Below are 20,908 nucleotides of genomic sequence, written 5' to 3' on the forward strand. Positions count from 1 at the left end.
AATGCAAAATGCAACAAAAATTACTTAAGTCACTTACATCGCTAATAAGTTTGGTGCATTTTCTGGCCAATTCCATGCTCAGGTCTTCAATAACGGGCTTAAAGAATACCTGTCCATAAAAAAAAGGGAAAGGAAACATATTTCTAATCATCAACTTAGAGGAACAAATACCATTCTTCGGCAGGTGCTTGCCCACTCACCTTGTCTTCATTTTCTTCTTCCTCTGTTTTTTCCTCTTCAGTTTCATCTTTTACATCCTCAAATACAGGGACCCTCATTTTTACTCTCTGTGTGTGTATATATTCTTTTTAACTCACCAGAGTACCATCGGCTTATGTTCTACAGCACCCTTAAGATCTTAGCATCCCTGGTATTCTGGCACAAATGACCTTGCACAGACCTCCTCTCTATTTAGCTCACACTTCACTCTCCTTATCAGAACTGTGTGTTAGTGGATGGAACAGGATCCCCGAGGTTGGCCAGGGCTAGCTTCCCAAGGGGAAACAACATTTCAACAAGCAACATTCACTTTTGTGAACTTTTAAAGTCAGCATTCTTTTAACTTGTTAAGAAATTCAAAAGAGATCATTTATTTATATTTCACTAATTCAATTCATTCATAAAAGAGTTTGAAAAAGACTTCACGATTCTGGGGAAACCACTCAGCTCTAACATTCAAGATAGCACAGTCAAAAGCCTGTTATCTTAAAGAATTCCTCAACTCCTTCTAAATAAAGCTTTCACTGAAATGTCAGACATATCTCTGATTCGGGATGGTGAATCTGGATCATTCAAACTCATTTCATTAATGTAAGGTAAATTTTTTATGAGATACAAATGTACTTCTCACATTCTAAAAAATATTCACTTTATATTAGCTGATTAAAGCCTAGTAATCTATTATGAAAAGCTCTTTGAACCCTTCAAAGAATCCACTCTGAATTAATTATAACTACTAATCCTATATTGCTAGTGTATTATTTTACTTGTAAACATCATTGAACATGAGAAGTTGCAGTTAACACAGGCTGATATATCATTTAAGAATTCAAAACAATACTAGTCATCTCTTTCAATTCTGCCCATTGTGTCAATGTTTACAAACTTGCTAGTTATTTGTATATCCTTCAATGTGTACTACACACTCAGAAAAGTTTGGAAAAATAAACTAGAACAATATTTATAATGTGGTATATGCCATCAGTTACATAATTAAAAACATTTTTCAAAACAAACCCTTCATGTTAATGTACACATGATGTATACAACTTAAGACTCTATCCAAGTCCTAATTTATCAACTTGGTTATTTAAATCCTAGGGTAAATTAATATTTACACGGCCATAGCACATAAGCATCAGACATTAAAAAACACCCTATGGTGAATAATTAAACTAATTATATAAAATACAACTTTATTCAAAATAATATATCATTTTTAATAGCCAAGTATAATGCTGTTTTCTCTTGATATCCTATCTAGTTTTAAATTTATTTTTTAATTCCCTTGGCCTTGCCTAAACTAAAAATTCTGACAAGAAAAATTTCTATGTGGTCATCATGTATAGATAATTTCTCACACCGTGTTCTATGAGAATATAAAGTTCCACTGGCGATTCTGAATGGAAACAAGGGGTTTCTTAAACAAACGTGTTTGGGGGACCTGTATACTAATCTCTCCCCCTGCCACTTGAGATCCACACAGCAATGACACACTGGAAGCTCTGAGAAGACGCTCATCCAAGAAAAGTATTTAAGTTTGCTTAACCCAGCACTTCCTAAACACGAAACCCTACCCATCTAATCTAATCTAAACTACTTAACTACCTACATATCTATGTTTTAATGATATCTGATACTCCAGAAAACTACCACTTTTCTGTGAAATATTACTTAGGGAAACACTGTTCTATTCTGAAAAAACTGTTGTGTTCTAGAAGAATCATTGGTCTTCTCATAAAACAATTTTTGATACAGGCTAACTTAATAGCATCGCATATCCTGCTTATCAACAAAACACCAAAAAGAAATGTCCCAAGGGTACTGAATTTGGAAAACTTAACTTTAAAATAACAGCCCTGTCAGGTCAGTATAGAGAAGTCTACAAGGAAATTCTCCTCACATTAATTATAGTTGTTCCATAAAGGAGCGGAATATGTGGGTTCCGATCGATTCCCTCAAGTCCTCTGCCAAAAGACTGTTCTATAGAAAATCGATTCCATTACCTTTATTTGGAAATAGGGAAGAGCATTTTTCATAATCTTTTCTTGCAAACTTCGAGGTGCGTAGGGAGAAAATACTGCCACAGCTGCTTAAGATGCATCTGTTGGCTAATGTTTAGGGTGACAATACTCACGTTCCTCGTGGTAGCACCTATTCTCCATGGTGAATTACCTTCATCAGACTTCAACGGCTGCTTTTTCTCATTTGCCATCATGTAATAAGTTCTTATTGACTCTTCACTGTACTGGAAAAGGTCATACACAAACATTTTTGAAAGTATAACCAAACACCATATACAATGTGAACATAAATTTTCCATTTGCAATTTTAGAATCGAAATTTTAAAAACATGAGTATCCTTAAGAAATCAATCCTACTAAAGCCCTCTCTTTTACAGATGGCAAAATTATGGTCAAGAGAAATTAATTTTGCGTCTTATTTACAGAGTTATTCAATGGAGCACCAGACCAGTATTTAATTAGAGTCCTACACTCATGCATTCAAACACGTGTTGTTACACCAGGCACTGTGCTTGCTGTTAGAGATGCAGCGGCGAGTAAAACATACCTAGTGCTGAGATAAGGCAGGAAATAAAAAACTCATCATTCAAGACTTGCTGGAGGAACCCCTTAATGGATTGTTTGGCAATCCATTGTTAGACACATTATTATTTTTGATTAAATGCATTTTTCCTTTCACCTATATGTATAATACAAAATTCATATAAAGTTTTCTCTAAAACATTTCAAGCCCTGCACTTCATCACGGAAAAGCACTCCTGTCAATACCTCCAAAATGACTTAGGGAATAAGAAGAAAGTGTTATTCACAGACAGGTAATCACATTTCGAAATTCCCTATCATCCTCTTAAAAAAAATATTGTATTTTAATACATATTTTCACCTTGGGGAGCCCCAAAAGGGAATTTTGGATAGCTGCTAATCCCTTTTATTTATTGAGCATTTCATTTGACGTTATCTACTCCTTGCATTAGTACTCTCTACCCATGCCCTGATTCAAAATGAGATCGAGTCGGAGGCCACATTACTTACAGCCAACCCCCTGCTTCCCTTAAAAAGTGGTAAAGATCCTTACCAATACAAGTTTTCATCTATCCAATAAAGGTACACAGTTCCAGGAAAAGCATTTGATATGAAAGGATCTTCTCATTTAAAAGGTGCCTATATCATCGATACGTTTTTAAAGGCCAGAAGTCATACAGCATGACTAAAGATAGAAGCTCACTTGCCTGTTATAATACAGAAGTCTTTGGTCTCTTTAGGGTTTGATACTTATGGGTAAGCAATGTATTTCCATAGAAAGTACAGAGTCCCTCCAGTAATCCAGGTCTCCAGGGTTACAGCCCCTGGCCAAGGAAACACTTCTACAGTATCGCAAGTCACGCAGTGCTTGACAGTCTCAGTGTTGGTAAGGTCACATGAGACAAGAACGTCTTGTGTTCTGACAAATGTTTCACACTTATTTCACTTTTCTGCTTTTCTTTTCTTTACAGTGATAGAAACTGTGTTTTTCCCCAAGATGGTGACGAGAATCTTGCAAACAAAAACCCCTAATAAACAACTGAAATACATTGAGATTCAGTTCTGAGTTGAGGAAAGCTTAAGAGATAAACTGATTTTTTTATTTTATTTTAAAATTAACTCAGCATTGTTACTATAAAACATTCACCCTAAATGGTTAGGTGAGAGGGAAATTAGTTCATTTGACTTGTTCCCCAGCCAGAAGTATTTTTGTTTATTTGTTTTGATTTGGGTTTGTTATTGTTTGTGTGTGTGTTTGGGTTTTTTTTATATGACTATCGCCCTGAAGGTTCGCAGGTGAATTCCTGGGTATTTTAATTTTGCTTCATGTCTTTCCTCATCAAACCAGCATCTGTCCAAAAGAGAACTTTACTAATAGATGGGGGGGGGGAATCATTTCTTAAAACAAGAAATGTAAGCTCTCTAGGGCAGTCGGTTCTTTATAAAAGAGTTCTGCTTAATATTACCCCCTTCTACTTTTACGATTTACATTCACTAAGCCTATCTTCTCCTTTTTAGTGGCTATTTCATTACTGTTTGTTAATTTGAAATCAAAAGAATATAAAGCAACTTGAATAATTGTCACTCTTACCAACTATGCCATTAAAATGAGCTTTAATAGAGTGTTCTTCTGTGTTCCTAGTCCCACTGTCACAAATATAGACCCTACTCACAAATGAAAACCACGCATCTAGACTGGCATTGGAGGAGCAGGAGGACAAAACACTGCAAATAACTTGTGACACAATTTTCAGGTTGAGTGTGGTTGAGATGCCAAAAATAAAAATATGTACTCTTCTAAATACTTTGACAGAAAAAAAAGTATTCTTATTCAAAGTCTACATTAACATAAGCACCCAGTAAACTGAAAGACTAATTTAATTTGCTACTTACTTGAGATATTAGTTCAGTCTTAACAACAATAAGGCTAACACCACAGTCACTTCCACAGTCCTTCACACCAAGAGAAAGATGCCCAAGGTCCGAGTAGCCTCTCTGTGGCCTGTCACCAGAACTAATGGATTGTGTGGGATCAAACAGCTTGGCTGTCCCCCAAAGCATCCTTTGTCTGGAGTTTTGTGTGAGAGGTCAGGAAAAATTGTGAAAGACTTTGAAACTGGCAAAAGAAAAAAAGAATTAGAAAAGATTACCTTGTGTCTTATCTGGTGTTACCTTCTGGCTAATTTGGCCTTTCATTGTCTTTGAGCAATTTTACAATGCTATAAATTGTTGAAAACTGATGACAATGCTAATGATGCATTATCCACACAAATGCAAGTTAATTGTTTCCTGGGGAAAGCAACTGATTGTTGCCTTGTTGATAGACCCTTTGGATACCTATTTGTAAATTCATTTCAGTATGTAGTCCTTCAAATTTACCTTTGAACCCGTTGTAACATCTTACTAGTGCCCTCATTACTTAATGAGTTAAAATCTTTGAAACGTGTTCATTTCATGTTTTATGAGAATCATGATTTCACCATTTTTTTTTAAAAAATCCTTTCATAGACACAAATGATTTAATTATCCTCACTTCTTTGCTTTAACAGTCAAACAAATAGAAAGGGAGAAGGCATTGTTCAATAAAGACCAATTCTCTTGATTGTAAATGTAGCTGCAACAATTCTTGGTGTTTATTGAAATTAGCTTTTTGTTTTGTTTTGTTTTCAGGTCTGATCTCATTTGACTATTGGCAAATGCCACGTGTGTGCTAGTGTATGCGGACATTCATTCAGAGAACATGCACACACACACAACACACGCACGCACTCAAGCACAGTTAATTCTCCACAGATGCCAGTTCCCTCTTGAAAAGCACACAAGGCTTCAGTAAACGCAAAGACATAATTGCTTCTCACATCTGGAAAAACTTAAATACGAGAGAGGATTTATTGAAGAGGCTCTTTGCTTGGCTGTCAACACTGCATCAGAAGCCAGAGAGAGAGCAAGCTTGATCAGTGCTGGCAATCCTTTAACCCTTCAGAGAGAGATGCTCTACTAATTAATTCATAACATGTCCTGCTTACATGATTTATGAAGTTTCTGAAAACACAAGAAAGTAAATAATTTCCTAGTAACTTAGAAAGAAAAGCTGGTTTTGTCATGTTTCCAGGGGCAGAGGAGAAATTGTATATTGAAATTTGAAAATAATGTGAAAGTCCTTATATTCAAGAAAAAAAAAGGCAGGCTTTGGGGTTGTAGAGCATATTGAGAAAAGCCATTAGAACAATAACTTATGTAAATACACACAAAACTAGACAATTCAGTTCTTTACAGAGGAAGTGTAATAATGTTTATAAAAGGGAAGTAGGAGAGTTATACGAGCTATAGCAAGAAAAAAATGAAGACAAACTAAGGAATGGGCAGATCCCTCCCTAGAGAGGATATTTAAGCTGGAATTAGGTAAAGTGATGGGGTATAGGGAAGGCATCCAAAGAGCATAAAGACCCAGAAACAAGAGCTAGAGGAGCCCAATGTTCAATGTCGCTGGTGTATACAATGGAGAGAGATGAGGCAGCACAGCATCAGTAACTAATGACCTCAGGGAGAGCTTGATGAAGCCGGTGTGGACCATGAACCCTTTAGAAATAACAGTTCCTGGTCAATCAACTATGGAAACAGCAGATCTACACCTACTCTATCCCCTTCATATACCCTGAATTTAATTTTTACTCCTTCACTTTATCATTAGCCAATTGATATACTCAAGTATCCTGGACTTCATGAAAACTCAGAGTGAAGAAATTATTCCCAGGTTTATTAGTCTAGTGAAGAAAGTAGTCAAGGGAAATTCATTTGTTTTATGTATATCTTGAAATAAACGGAATTCATATTAAATGTATTTGTAATAAGAATTTCACACTTCTACACTAATTTTATTATTGAAATACACCTATTTTTTCTATATTTTACTAAGTAAGTTATATTAACATTTCTGCTTAACCTTAAACGACCAATTACTGTACCTAAGTTCACTAAGGATTTCTTCTATCCCAAAAACTATGATTTCATCATAGTTTAAGCCAAGGGAAACAACACAACTGATGTTCACAAGTGCAAAACTTTTGAAGCACTAATTCCTGGGTCTTACATCGATTGTTCCCATTGAGTATTTTCAAATGTAACTCAAAATATAAGCTAATATCAAAATAAGAGCATAATTAAAGTAAATGTGCCATTTAAAACAGCTTTAAGGTGTTTTAAAATAATTGGTGAATAGTGAAAACTAGTTTAACGCGTATTGGTAGTAATTTCTCACTGAGGACTCTGTCTTTTTTGTCATTTAATATGTGTGTGTGTCTATCTTCATTCATTCACTTCACAAATATCTCTTGTGTGCCTTCTATGGACCAGGAAGAGATTTTAATCTCTTCAGATTATCCATGAAAAAAACCCAACAAAAATCCCTACCCATCTATCCTATTTCAATCATATATTCATTCATCAAATATTTATTGAGCATCTATTTTATGCCATGTGCTATACTAAGCTTTGCATTTCCAGTATATTGCAGATACTGAATATACATGTGATAGTCAATATTTACTACTTTATTCAGTTAAAAATATGTATTTTCTTAGACTATGATAAAATTTGTTGGGCTAATAAAAGCTGCATTTTCAAGAAAGTAGCAGAATGTTTTGTAGAATTTTTATGAATGTTCAAATAATTTTGTAAACATCAATTTTTTATCCTATTTTCATGCCCTACTTGTATCTATGGATGGTTTTCTCCATCCATCTTTTCTCAAGCTATGTATGCAAAATTTTTCTTCATAACCCCAGTATGCTTGGCATATTTTTAATTTGCTCATAAAGTGACATCCCTCAGGCAATGTCTATCTGTGATGTTTTAATCAGTTCAGAAATCATTTTCTGGAGCAGCTCCATCCAGTAGACATATAATATGAGCCCCATGAGTAGTTTTAAATATTTTGGTTGCCACATTTTTAAAAAACTGATTGAATTGATTTAAATGATATATTTTATTTAGCTCAATGTATCCAAAATATTACCCTTTCACCATGGGGTCAATATAAAAAGTACTGAGATTTTACATTTTTTAAAATACTAAGTCTTTGAAATCCAGTGCATTTTAATTTTACACTCACAGCGTATCTCAGCTCAAAGGAGCCACACTGGGCAGCGGCCACCATGGTGGACAGGGCAGCTATCAGGCGATGTGATAAGACTGGAAATCACTAGGTAGTTTTCATGTTGATCGTATATACCCTAAATGTGAAAAATAACATTTAAAATTACACTTAAGATGAGAATTTTGGAATCCTAATAATAAGAAAGCAATAAAAACCATAATCTATTTCAGTTTCCAGACCTATCTAAATCAGAATCCTCTGTACAGAAATGTATTTCATTAAAGGTTTACATTGTTATTATAAATAATAAATTAAGTCTTTAAATTGTTTTTTAATTAATTTCACCAAAGGTGCATTCAAAATGCTATCTTGTTTCATTAATGAGAATGACATATTTAAAATCCTGGCAGTTTTCAGGATAAATATTCACTCTTTAATTATCCATCTAATAAATACATAATTATATGTGTGAGTAATAAGTATTCACTCTTAATTTCTCAATCGAAATAGCAAAAAGTTCAAGTAGTAAAATATTCTCCACTGTTACCCCCATTTTTAACTCATCTAATCCAATTTAAAACACACCAGCAATTTGCTCATCAATTTGGCTAGGTAAATCCTTTTAAAACCATGCTGTAAAGCAATGTCACGGTGAGTTATGAGAGTTTAATAAAGAGGTTGATGGATCATTTTAAGGCCTAAGTGTTTTACTGAAATGAGGTTTTTCTATTAAAAACCTTAAATTTTGAAATAGTCAGCAGAAAAAGTCTTCAGTAGTGAGGGGAAACACACCTCATTCTTCTGTTCCAGACAAGTTTGCTTATGTCCTTGATGGAGGATATAACCGTCCTTTTTAACTGCAAAGATTTTTAATAATAACCAAATGCAATAAAATGCTTTTAATCTAAAAATACTGTTACTAAAAATGGTATCTAAGGTCTTAACTTTTATTCATGTTATCCCTTTTCCAAGCTCTGCTGAAAATTTTGGAGAAAGATGAAACTCTATGTAAAAATGAAGGGAGGTGCCCTGGCTGGTGTAGCTCAGTGTTTGAGTGCCGACCTGCAAACCAAAGGGTTGCCGGTTGCCAGTTCCACTCCCTGTCAGGGCACATGCCTGGGTTGTGGGCCAGGTCCCCAGTAGGGGGCGCATGAGAGGCAACCACACATTGATGTTTCTGTCTCTTTCTCCCTCCCTTCCTGTCTCTAAAAATAAATAAATAAATAAAACCTTTTTTAAAAAAATTAAGGGGAGCATTCAATAACTCCTGGAAGCCCCCCCTACTGGTCTCAACCAGGTACTGCAAGAGGGAACAGAAGGATGATCACAGTATTTACTGCACATCAAGCACTGTGTCATAGGATATATACACACCCCCATTTAATCCTCACAACATCCATTTCACAGAGATGTTGAGACTAAGAGTGATAACTTGCCCAAGTTTTCACAGTAGCAGATTCAAACACAGGTCTGTACTGCTTCCATTTTGTGTAGAACCTGAAGCATGGAGCAGCAGAATGTTGACTCTTTCTGATAGTGATATTATTTGCTATCATCTTTTTCAATTTCCAACTTCAAAGGAATTGTCATTACAGATGGTTATTAAAAGAAAGGGTACTCCTTATGCTATGGAGACAATTTAGTTATGATTAGCCAAAACGAGACCCCCAGGAGTTAGCAGTAAGGGTGAAAGCAGACAGCAATGAATGGCCGTCACCTTATTTGAGAAGCTTTCCAGTTTATTACTTGAGCATTACTTTTTCTCCATTGATCACCAGATACCAAGATCATAAAGTTTGGTACCCTTAAAAATGATTCAGATGCATATAAGATATTGCATACACAAATGAAGAAAGTGGGATGGAAAAGAATTTATGAAGCAAATTTTATTATATCCAAATAGAGCTTGCCCTTTCTACATAGCTGCCTTGACAACCGAAAAGATCTGGAATGTCTTCTTTTAATTATATTCAATACATAAAAATTGAGAATATAATAAGAATTCATTGAAAATAGGTGGTAGTAGTAACTTTTTAGTATGCATTCTCTGATTTACTCAAAACTAATGAAGAAAGTTTACAAAAAAATGGAAGAATTTTCTAGATGTAGTCTAGAATATTAGAAAATTTCATTCCAAAATATAATAGCAACAATAATAGTATAAATGGAATACTGCTCTTATATGTACTTTGAGCTAAAAATGAAAATTTCATTTAATAACATAGTAATTTTTAATGTATGTACTCTAGCTATTTATTGTAAGTCTAACCATTTTTAAAGCACAGAGTAGCCACTTTTAAGAATTTCTATGACAAAGTGTGCCCAAAAGTGAATATTTTATATTTTTTATTTAATCTTTATTGTATTTTTCCATTAGCACTTAGCCCCCTTTTACCCCCTTCCCCCCCCACAATCACCACACTGTTGTCCATGAACACTGAACATTATAAAGAGCAATCATATTATGAGAATCTTCTTTATGTCAAAACATTTATGTAAGTATTAAGTTCGCCAAAAAAGAAGTAATTTTACTGTCACATGTTAATGAAGTAGCAAGGACAACTTTTTTCAAGATTTGAATTAAGCTTTGACAATAGACTATTATTATTATAATCCTATGAAATATTTGTTCTATAGAAATACCACTACATGTGCATTTGATCAAGGATGTACTTGGTTCATTATCTTAAGATTTAAAATCACTATACATGTTATTTCCTTTGACAATTATCTGTAGTATTTATATTACTTCTGCTTGTACAGTCATGAGTTAGGGAAACCTCAGCTTTTAATTCAATCAGGTTAAATAGACAAATTCTATAATCGCATTTTAAGCAAAGTACTCATTTGTATGAATTTTTAAATAGCTTTAGATTTTCTTAACAAACTTTACAAGATGTTATGTAGAGGCTACCTGATTGCAAATTAAGTATGGCCACCTCAGAAACACAAAATTCCCATAAAGGGGTAAATTATCTGTATTATAAAATCTAATCTGGGACGGGAAGATGGCGGCAACATAGGTGGGAGCAGAATTCACTTCCCCTCAGTGCCAGGGAAATACCTAGCTGATCTGAGGAGCAGAGCGAACAGCCAACAGTACTCCAGCATATACGAAGATTAGAGACCAAAGATAGAGGACACTGAAAGATCTGACGGTAAGGAGAGTGCTCAAGGACAATAAGGTCCCCGGGACCCGGGACCGCGCGGTACAAGGGCTGCAGAGGCGCCAGCCCTGGCGCAGGGGCTGCTGCAGGAGTCCTGAGAGAGGGCCAGGCTGCGCTGTGAGCAGCCAGGTGCTTGATTGGACCAGGGGGGCTTGAAAAGGAGGAATTTCTCAAAAAGAAAAAGAAAATAGAGACACTCAGGGGCTAGTTAGAGAACTCTCGGTGGTGGCCGAGGCCCCTGGCGCCCCTCCCCCCTCCGCCCCTGGACTGCGAACGGGGAACGCGGGATAAGCAGCACCGGCGCTCACCTGAGGTCCGGTTGCGCGCGGTAGCGCGCGCGCAGATTAGCGAACGGGGCCCATACATGAAACCCCGGAGGGGCGCCCACACCTGAAACCTCCGAGATCTTTTGGAGCAGAGACTAGCTGCTCCACCCACAGACCCAAAACCTCGGAACTGAGGACCGCGTGATTCGGTCCCAGGGCGGCCCCGCCCACCCGAGAGTCTCAAGCCCCGGACAGCTGGATCGGGCCCCCAAGCGTAGAGCCTCTGGCTCGGCGGCGGGCTGCGCGCTCACCAAGCGTAGGGCCGGCTGGATGCGCACTTCCCAAGCACAAAGGGGCTGGCGAGAGACGTAACACCAAGGCGGCTGAACCAGCAGTTTGCGGCGCGCCAGCCTCCCTAGCCTGGGCGGCTCGATTGGTCGGCCGGCTGCGCGCTCAGAGCCCAAATAACGTCACAAACCCGAAGCGGCTGGATTCCCCTGCTGCGCGCGCACGCGTCCGGAGCCAAAGCGGCTGGAGCGGCCACTCGAGAGTCCCAAGAACAAAGCTGCTGGATTGGCTGATCAACGGCCTGATTGCCTGCCAGGGACCACACCTACAAAACAGTGAAGAGTGTGACCCAGGAAGGAAGAAAAGTGAAACCAATCCTTCCAACCACCGCCTCCCGTTGCACAGACAGGACAACAGCAGAAATAACCTGAACGGTTTAAAGCCAACAGAAGATTTTTTTTTTTTTTTTTTTTCCCTTTTCCTTTCCCCCTGAACTCCTTCTTCCTCTCTCTCTCTTTTTTTTCTTTCATTCCTTCTTCCTCCCATCCTTTACCATTTTTATGTCTTCTTCCTCCCTTCTTTTATCTATTTCTATGTTTTAATTTTTGTTAAAATTCCTTCTTATCTTGCCTCCGATCTTTCTTTAATCCTTCTTCCCTCCTTCCTCCCTTTCCTCCTTTCCTATTTCCTATTTCCCTCCTTCCCATCTTTGGTTTTTTTTGTTTGTTTGTTTGTTTTTTCCTTTTCTTTCTCCCCCCCTTTCTATTTTTCCCACAGGTGCGACAACAAAACCTGGAGTGCTGAAAAGACTAGAGTTGGACCGTGTTAAACACATAAACGTCAGCTCAAGACCAGTGAGCACAGGAGAGTAAGGAGACAGCACCACCGAATCCCACTGGCATTCTACCATAGAAGTTCATATCATAAACCCAGGGATTCAGAACAAAGCAATTTAAGAAGCAGAGGCCAACAAGAAGAGCCTCACAAACAATGGGAAGACAAAGAAACAATTCCCAAATGAAAGGAAAGGAGGAAGTCTCAGAAAGAATACTAACCGAAAAAGAGGCAAGTCAACTATCAGATACTGAGTTCAAAGCAATGGTCATCAGGAAGCTCACTGAGCTCTCTGAGCTCAAAGAGAACTACCAGAAACTACAAGGAAACTACAATGAACTCACTGCAAACTATATCAACATGAAAAAGGAAATAGAAAATATCAACAAGAGCCAAGAGGAAATGAAGAATACAATTTCTGAATTGAAGAACACAGTAGAAGGAATTAAAAGCAGACTTGATGAAGCAGAGGATCGGATCAGCGAGCTGGAGGATAAAGTAGAAAAAAACACCCAGAAGGAACAAGAAAAGGAAAAGAGGCTCAGAAAGAATGAAGAGGCAATAAGGGAAATGCAGGACAACATGAAACGTAACAACATCCGTATAATAGGAATACCAGAAGGAGAAGAAGAAGAGCAAGGGATAGAAAACCTGTTTGAAAAAGTAATGATGGAAAATTTCCCTAATCTGAGGAGAGAAAAAGTCACCCAAATCCAGGAATCACAAAGAGTCCCAAACAAGAGGAACCCAAAGAGACCCACTGCAAGACACATCATAATTAAAATGGCAAATTTCCAAGACAAAGAGAGGATCTTAAAGGCAGCAAGGGAGAAAAAGGAAGTAACATACAAGGGAGCCCCAATAAGGTTAGCAACTGACTTCTCAATGGAAACGCTCCAAGCCAGAAGAGAATGGCAAAAAATATTCCAAGTAATGAGAACCAGAGGCCTCCAACCAAGACTACTTTACCCAGCAAGGCTCTCAATCAAGATAGAAGACCAAATAAAGAGCTTCCCAGACAAAAGAAGTCTAAAAGAATACAGCTCCACCAAACCAGCTCTGCAAGAGATGCTAAAGGGACTGCTTTAAGGAAAGGAAGGAAAAGAGAAAGACAGAGGAACACAGGTAGGAAATAATGGCAATGAATAACTACCTATCGATAATAACCTTAAATGTAAATGGATTAAATGCTCCAATCAAAAGACATAGAACAGCTGAATGGATAAGAAAACATGACCCACACATATGCTGCCTACAAGAAACCCATCTCAGGACAAAAGACTCACACAGACTGAAAGTGAAGGGCTGGAAACAAATTTTCCAAGCAAACGGACAGGAAAAAAAAGCAGGGGTAGCAATACTCATATCAGACAAAATAGACTTCCAAAGAAGGGCCATAAAGAGAGACCCAGAAGGTCACTTCATAATACTCAAAGGAAGAATCCACCAAGAAGACATAAACATTATAAATATATATGCACCCAACATAGGAGCACCCAAATACATAAAGAAAATCTTGGAGGATTTCAAGAAAGATATTGACAGCAACACAATTATAGTAGGGGATTTTAACACCCCACTATCAAAAATGGACAGGTCTTCCAAACAAAAGATTAACAAAGATATTGTGTCACTTAACAATACCCTAGAGGAAATGGACTTAACTGATATATACAGAGCTTTTCATCCCAAAGAAGCAAAATACACATTCTTTTCAAGTGTCCATGGATCTTTTTCAAAGATAGACCACATGATAGGACACAAAGCAACCCTCAACAAATTCAAGAAAATTGAAATCATATCAAGCATCTTCTCTGACCACAAGGGTCTGAAACTAGAAACCAACCCCAAGGGTAAAAACCCAAAACACTCAAAATCATGGAGACTGAATAGCATGCTATTAAACAATGAATGGGTCAAGAACGAGATTAGGGAAGAAATCAAAAACTTCCTGGAAACAAATGAAAACGAACTCACAACAACCCAAAACCTATGGGACACAGCTAAGGCAGTCCTGAGAGGGAAGTTCATAGCAATACAGGCCTACCTTAAGAAGTTAGAAACAGTTCACACAAACAACCTAACCCTACGCCTACAAGAACTGGAGGAACAACAACAAAGACAGCCCAGAGCAAGCAGAAGGAAGGAAATAACCAAGATCAGAGCAGAACTAAATGACATAGAGACTAAAAGCACAATTGTAAGGATCAATGAATCCAGAAGCTGGTTCTTTGAAAAGATAAACAAAATCGACAAGCCTTTAAGTAGGCTTATCAAGAAGAAAAGAGAGAGGATCCAAATAAACAGAATTAGAAATGAAAGTGGAGAGATTACAACTGATACCACAGAAATACAAAGGATCGTAAGAAATTACTATGAAGACCTATATGCTAAGAAATTTGAAAACCTAGATGAAATGGACACATTTCTAGAAAAATATAATCTTCCAAAACTGACTGAAGAAGAAGCAGAAAACCTGAACAGACCAATATCAGCAAAGGAAATTGAAGCAGTCATCAAGAAACTCCCATCACACAAAAGCCCTGGACCAGATGGTTTCACAGGAGATTTCTACAAAGCATTTAAGGAAGAACTAACCCCTATCCTTCACAGACTATTCGAAAAAATTCAAACTGATGGAAGACTCCCAAACTCTTTTTATGAAGCCAACATCATCCTAATCCCAAAACCAGATAAAGACACAACGAAGAAAGAAAACTTCAGGCCAATATCGCTGATGAACATAGACGCTAAAATTCTCAACAAAATATTAGCAAACCGCATCCAGCAATATATTAAAAAGATCATCCACCATGACCAAGTGGGATTCATCCCAGGGATGCAAGGATGGTACAATATTCGCAAATCAATAAACATAATACATCACATCAACAACAGCAAAGACAAAAATCACATGATCATATCAATAGATGCGGAAAAAGCATTCGATAAGATACAGCACCCATTTCTGATAAAAACACTCAGCCAAGTGGGAATAAAGGGAGCAGTCCTCAACATAATTAAGGCCATATATGAGAGACCTACAGCCAGCATCACATTCAATGGACAAAAACTTAGAGCTTTCCCACTAAGATCAGGAACAAGACAAGGATGCCCTCTCTCACCACTCCTATTCAACATAGTATTGGAAGTCCTAGCCACAGCAATCAGACAAGAAAAAGCAATAAAAGGCATCCAAATTGGAAAGGAGGAAATGAAACTGTCACTGTTTGCAGACGACATGATAGTGTACATGGAAAACCCTATAGACTCCACTCAAAAACTACTCGACCTAATAAATGAATTTGGCAAAATAGCTGGATACAGAGTCAATACCCAGAAATCAAAGGCATTCCTGTACACCAACAACGAAACTGCAGAAACACAAATCAGGAAAAAAATCCCATTCGATATAGCAACAAGAAAAATAAAGTACCTAGGAATAAACCTAACCAAGGAGGTAAAAGACCTGTACTTAGAAAACTACACAACACTGAAGAAAGAAATTAAGGAAGATACAAACAAATGGAAGCATGTACCATGTTCATGGATTGGAAGAATTAACATCATCAAAATGGCCATACTACCCAAAGCAATTTATAGATTCAATGCAATCCCTATTAGAGTACCCATGACATATTTCACAGATATAGAACAAACATTACAGAAATTCATATGGAACCATAAACGACCTCGAATAGCAGCAGCAATTTTGAGAAAGAAGGACAAAGCAGGAGGTATCACAATACCTGATATCAAACTGTATTACAAGGCAACGGTAATCAAAACAGCCTGGTACTGGCATAAAAACAGGCTCATAGACCAATGGAACAGAATAGAGAGCCCAGAAATAAACTCAAATCTATACGATCAATTAATATTTGACAAAGGAGGCAGGAGCATAAAATGGAGCAAAAACAGTCTCTTCAACAGATGGTGTTGGGAGATCTGGACAGCTACGTGCAAAAAAATGAAACTCGATCACCAACTTACGCCATACACGAAAATAAACTCAAGATGGATAAAAGACTTAAATATAAGCCGTAACACCATAAAAGTCCTTGAAGAAAACATTGGCAGGAAAATCTCAGACATTCCACGCAGCAACATCCTCACAGACACATCCCCTAAAGCAAGGGACATAAAGGAAAGAATAAACAAATGGGACCTCATCAAAATAAAAAGCTTCTGCATGGCTAAAGAAAACAGCACCAAATTACAAAGAGAACCAACAATATGGGAAAGCATATTTGCCAATGATACCTCAGACAAGGGCCTGATCTCCAAAATATATAAAGAACTCACACGACTCCACTCCAGGAAGACAAACAACCCAATTAAAAAATGGGCAAAGGACTTGAACAGACACTTCTCCAAGGAAGACATACAGAAGGCCCAGAGACATATGAAAAGATGCTCAGCATCACTAGCCATCAGAGAGATGCAAATTAAAACCACAATGAGGTATCATCTCACACCACTCAGAATGGCCAACATAAACAAATCCACAAACAAATGTTGGAGAGGATGCGGAGAAAAGGGAACCCTAGTGCACTGTTGGTGGGAATGCAGACTGGTGAGGCCACTGTGGAAAACAATATGGAATTTCCTCAGAAAACTAAAAATGGAACTGCCCTTTGACCCAGCAATTCCGCTGCTGGGATTATACCCTAAGAACACTGAAACACCAATCCAAAAGAATCTGTGCACCCCAATGTTCATAGCAGCACAATTTACAATAGCCAAATACTGGAAGCAACCGAAGTGCCCATCAGCAAACGAGTGGATCCAAAAACTATGGTATATTTACACAATGGAATTCTACGCAGCAGAGAGAAAGAAGGAGCTTATACCCTTTGCAACAGCATGGATGAAACTGGAGAGCATTATGCTAAGTGAAATAAGCCAGGAAGTGAGGGACAAATACCATATGATCTCACCTTTAACTGGAACATAAGCAATAGAAGGAAAAAGCAAACAAAATATAACCAGAGACATTGAAGTTAAGAACAATGTAACAATAGCAAGGGCGGGGGTGGGGGGTGGGGGCGGGGACAGTAGGTAGAGGGGATTACAGGAACTACTATAAAGGACACATGAACAAATCCAAGGGGGAGGGTGGAGAGGGGGGAGGGAAGTGGGTTCACCTGGGGTGGGGTGAAGGGATGGGGGAAAAGGCATACAACTGTAATTAAATAACAATAAATAAATTAAAAAAAAAAAAATAAAAAAAAAAAAAAAATGGAAAAAAAAAAAAAAAAAATCTAATCTAAGATGGAGTTGAAGAAGACTTTAAGGAAAATGACACAGTTTTATGCTTTAACTAGTTCTTTATTTAATTCATCTTTTTATTCTACTTTAAGTTCAGTATTTTGTTAAATTTTTTCTACTCTTCCAAAACACAGCAGTGGCAAACGTCCTGTTTTAAGTAAACTATCTTTCCTTAAATGTTTAAAGGTTTAAATTTTATGATCTAGGGGCTAAATATTTTTCAGAACATCATCAAAATGCATATTTTAAAGTATATTATGGGCTTTTGTGGTGTTTTTATTTCAGAGACAGGACCGAAGATTGTATTTGGGGGCAATGATTTAACGAAAATTATAACCAACTCATGAACAACGTTATGATGGGGCTTCTGCTCAAATTCTTTGCTGTACTCAAAACTGGAACCCATGCATGACACTACATTCCACACTGAACTGATAGCTGAACTTTATTCTATTTTCCAGCCTGGCAAAAACTCTACAATTGACTAATATGAATGACCAAGAACAGAAGAGATCGGAAGCCTGCTAGATCCTCTGAATGAACTATAGTCACAATGTCATCATTTGGAAAAGATAAAAGTGCCACATCTAATGTGGAGTATGGAAAAAGCACCAAATGAGGAGGAGTCCCAAGATCTGGAGTCAAAATCTCACTCTACTATTGACCTGTGTGCAGTGGCAGGTAGGTCATTTGAGGTCATTGGTCCTTTACTTTCTTATCTGTAAATAATGAGGCCAATATTTCTAGTTCTAAGATTGTATGATTACCTGATTACCAAATTTACCTGGTAATCCACTAATTGTCATAGTACAAAAAGTTCAAAGATGAAAACATCAACAAATTATTTTATCAAATCATTTTTTAAAAATCTTTTTTGGTACAAGAGGAATAGAAATAACCTACGAGTATGTTGAACAGTAGACAGTGTGGTAATTCCTTTCCACATCTTACCTCATGGTATACTCACATAAACTCTCTAAAAAGTAAACATTATCACAATCCCCAAACCAAAGCTCAAAAAATTATAATTTGCTTTAAAGTAACATCAACAAGACTGAATCAAATCTTTCTATATGTTTATGTATCACCTCACCAAATAGTTTTGCGTGTTCAACACTGTGATATTATACAGCTGGTATCTACTTTCAAAAACTCCTTTTGTATTTTGGACCTAACCAGGTATTATTGAATGGCTAATAAAGTATAGAACATTTGTAAGGCCCATTCCCATTTACATCAAAATATTTTTAACTATTATTAAGACACGGCCTTTAAACAACTATAAGGGTATTTTCATGGTCTTTTCTAAAAACCAGAGAATTTAACTCCAGGTAGAAATATAAGAAAGAATAAGTGGTTTCTACATGCATAAAACAGGAATGTATTCCCCAGGAATGGGAAATCGTCAATGATATAGCTATGCTGAGTATACTCATGGCTGTGTGTTCCAAAATCGATATAAACATAATCAGTGGGAAATTAAATTTTGCTAGAGCCAAGGTACGGCCCTGAAAAGCTTTTAGGCATTTATCTTTACAATGATCTCAGGGGGAGTTCAAGCTTGCTTTCAAAAACGACACTGTCCAAAGCTCTAAAAAGCAGATATTCGTCATAGTATTCAATCTGTTGCAAGAATGTCTTGGCAATTCAATATAAGAAAATATATAAGAGCATAAGAAGTTCAATATAAGAAAATAAAGTTTCATGTCATCTCAAGTGGGAAAAAATTATCTTAAGCAGTATCCTTCCTTATCCCTCAATTTAATTAACATTCTCTCTCAAAGTTATAATAAAAACTTTTATTGTTCTTCACACTATTTTTGCCTGCAAATATGAAGGCAAATGTACAAAAAAGAAAAATCACTTTTTAAAAACAAACTAGATGACCAACACAACCTTATTTTATATTAGTGCTGTTTTATATTTTCAGTTGTATTACCATCTCCCAAAGGAATGCTTGGAGATTGTGACTTACAAAAAGAGCAAATCAATAATATTGATATATATGAATTAAAATTGTATACTGCTCATGTATATATTATTTTCAAATAATTCAGTATTTGATTCAAAACGTCAATATTTGAACTACTATGAATAAGTGACTATGTTAGGCATTGCAATAAATATGACACAACAAAATCTAGCCCTTCATACACAAAGAGCTTATAAGCTATGAGTACAGCTGAAGCAATCAGAGAGCATAGTGAAGTCGTCAGAGAAATACAGAGTGCCATGAGGAGTCAGAGGATGAAGGAAATCTCAAATACTGGGGAGACCCTAAAGTTCCATGAACATTGCTTTTGATCTGCACATTATAAAGATGAGTCAGATTTTCAGGAGTGAGAAAAAGGGGGTTAGAAGACACAGCACAAGTAGAAACAACAGACTAGCCATACCATGGCCACCACGAGAAATAAGTCCAGGTGCATGAGGAAGATGGGGAGGGGGGAACACACAGAAGGCAGAAAGAAAATAGCTTCAAATGTCGAGCCAAAAATTTTCCATGTAATTCAGAGATATTATACCACAAAGTTTTAAGCTGAACAGCAACATATAAATCCAACATAGAAAGATTAATCTAGCTGCAATGTAGGTAGGATATGCTCAAATGGAAAGGAAAAGAATACCAGAAGAATGCAGATAGTCCAGGCAAGGAATAAAGATTGACAGCAGGGCCAGAATGGGCACAGGCCCAGACACGCTGAATCTAAAATTGAGTGGTTCAGGTGGAGCATCAACCATCAGTTGGATATGCACAGTGGTCAGATTAGGGCACTGACTCAGCACAAGGAAAGGAATCAGAGTTCACAGAGCCACAAGCAAACGATGGAGAAAGTAAAGGAAACAATTTTCAAAGGCATCACCTAAGGAAAAGCAATTCATCCCCCAAAGACTGCTGATCATTCATACTGTACACAGAAAAAAGTGCACTCCTAAAACAAGTTCTCCCATGAAACAAAGAAAAAATTCTCTCTATTCTGTTTTCTTAACAATTCTCAAAAACTAGACTATTTTAATGGAATACTTCATTAAAAATATTTATCAAGACATCATGATATGACTTAGGGACTTGAAATACAAAAAATTATGATCTGTACCAAGGAGCTTTTAAAACCAGATACTGGTCTTATTATAAAAATAATAAATACAATTTACTGGAAATGGCAAAAAGCATAAAAACCAAGTATTTAAAATGATATTGAGAATTGTTTAATTTCATCA

At 37.0% G+C, this 20,908-nt stretch overlaps 1 protein-coding gene across 2 annotated transcripts in view; it reads right to left on the bottom strand.

Moving 5' to 3' along the window:
* NEBL (nebulette) overlaps positions 1-20,908 on the bottom strand; it is a 353,824-nt gene that overhangs the window by 104,616 nt on the left and 228,300 nt on the right. The window contains exons 1-2 of one of the 2 annotated variants that reach the window (XM_045183790.3): positions 201-497; positions 38-109 (exon numbers count right to left, since the gene is read on the bottom strand). The exons of the other annotated variant lie outside the window; for it this stretch is intronic. Of the exons in view, the coding sequence (XP_045039725.2) occupies positions 38-109; positions 201-278 (150 nt within the window). The 5' untranslated portion in view covers positions 279-497. Of the gene's footprint in view, positions 1-37; positions 110-200; positions 498-20,908 lie in introns of those variants that run through there. 2 annotated transcript variants of the gene reach the window in all.

This window comes from Desmodus rotundus, chromosome 4, assembly GCF_022682495.2.
Source record: "Desmodus rotundus isolate HL8 chromosome 4, HLdesRot8A.1, whole genome shotgun sequence".
NCBI lineage: Eukaryota > Metazoa > Chordata > Mammalia > Chiroptera > Phyllostomidae > Desmodus > Desmodus rotundus.